The sequence below is a fragment of the Chiloscyllium plagiosum genome, unplaced genomic scaffold (assembly GCF_004010195.1).
Source record: "Chiloscyllium plagiosum isolate BGI_BamShark_2017 unplaced genomic scaffold, ASM401019v2 scaf_13604, whole genome shotgun sequence".
Taxonomy (NCBI): domain Eukaryota; kingdom Metazoa; phylum Chordata; class Chondrichthyes; order Orectolobiformes; family Hemiscylliidae; genus Chiloscyllium; species Chiloscyllium plagiosum.
This window is the reverse complement of record NW_025202290.1, coordinates 1,294-2,434: the sequence shown is the minus strand read 5'-3', so window position 1 is coordinate 2,434 and position 1,141 is coordinate 1,294. Positions and strand designations below refer to the sequence as shown.

Sequence of the window (1,141 nt, the reverse complement as noted above, 5' to 3'; positions counted from 1 at the left end):
CTCTCCCTCTCCATCCCTCTCTCTCTCTGACCCTCTCCATCACTTTCTCTCTCTCCCTCCCTCCCTCTCTCTCTGTCTCTCTCCCTCTCTCTCTGTCTCTCTCTCCCTCTCTCTCTGTCTCTGCGTCTCTCTCTGTCTCTGCCTCTCTCTCTCTCTGTCTCTCTCTGTCTCTCTCTCTGTTGTCTAGTCCCGGAGGGAAAACGCGGGAGAAGCGAGTGCCCAGGACCGTCCTCTCGAGTTTGTATGCTTCGGGCGTCTCCTGGTGGACGGCCGCTCACTCTGTGCTGAATCTCTCTCTGCTGACTGACAGGGCTTCACCTGGAGAACTTTGTCAGTGAGGACCTCGGCAACACCAGCATCCAGGTGCTGAAGGGAGAGCTGGTAGTGGAGCTGGTGTCTGACAAGCAGAACTACACCCTGAAGCAGGGGGAGAAGATGCAGGTCAGAGGCAACGGTAACACCGAGAAACAGTGTGACAGCGCCAATCCAGCCGCTGCTTTCCACTCATCTCCGAGCAGTATCGCTGACCCGCGTACTCCCCGGCATTTCGCATTTATTAACGCAGTCCTAGAGCTTTTTGTCATATAAAACGATTTGGATGTGACTATAGAGTCAGAGAGATGTACAGCATGGAAACAGACCCTTCGGTCCAACCCGTCCATGCTGACCCAGATATCCCAACCCAACCTAGTCCCACCTGCCAGCACCCGGCCCATATCCCTCCAAACCCTTCCTATTCATATACCCATCCAAATGCCTCTTAAATGTTGCAATTGTACCAGCCTCCACCACATCCTCTGGCAGCTCATTCCATACACGTACCACCCTCTGTGTGAAAAAGTTGCCCCTTAGGTCCCTTTTATATCTTTCCCCTCTCACCCTAAACCTATGCCCATGTAGTTCTGGGCTCGCCCACCCCAGGGAAAAGACCTTGTCCATTTATCCTATCCACGCCCCCTCGTGATTTTATAAACCTCTATAAGGTCATTCCTCAGCCTCCGATGCTCCAGGGAAAACAGCCCCAGCCTATTCAGCCTCTCCCTGTAGCTCAGGTCCTCCAACCCTGGCAACATCCTTGTAAATCTTTTCTGAACCCTTTCAAGTTTCACAACATCTTTCCGATAGGAAGGAGACCAGAATT

At 52.7% G+C, this 1,141-nt stretch overlaps 1 protein-coding gene across 1 annotated transcript in view; it reads left to right on the top strand.

Annotated features, from left to right (window-relative positions):
• LOC122546211 (vitamin K-dependent gamma-carboxylase-like) overlaps nucleotides 1-603 on the top strand; it is a 5,650-nt gene extending 5,047 nt beyond the window's left edge. Inside the window, exon 2 of the mRNA XM_043685002.1 lies at nucleotides 311-603. Coding sequence (XP_043540937.1) covers nucleotides 311-588 — 278 coding nt within the window. The 3' untranslated portion in view covers nucleotides 589-603. The remainder of the gene's footprint in view (nucleotides 1-310) is intronic.
• The last annotated feature ends 538 nt before the right edge of the window (nucleotides 604-1,141 follow it).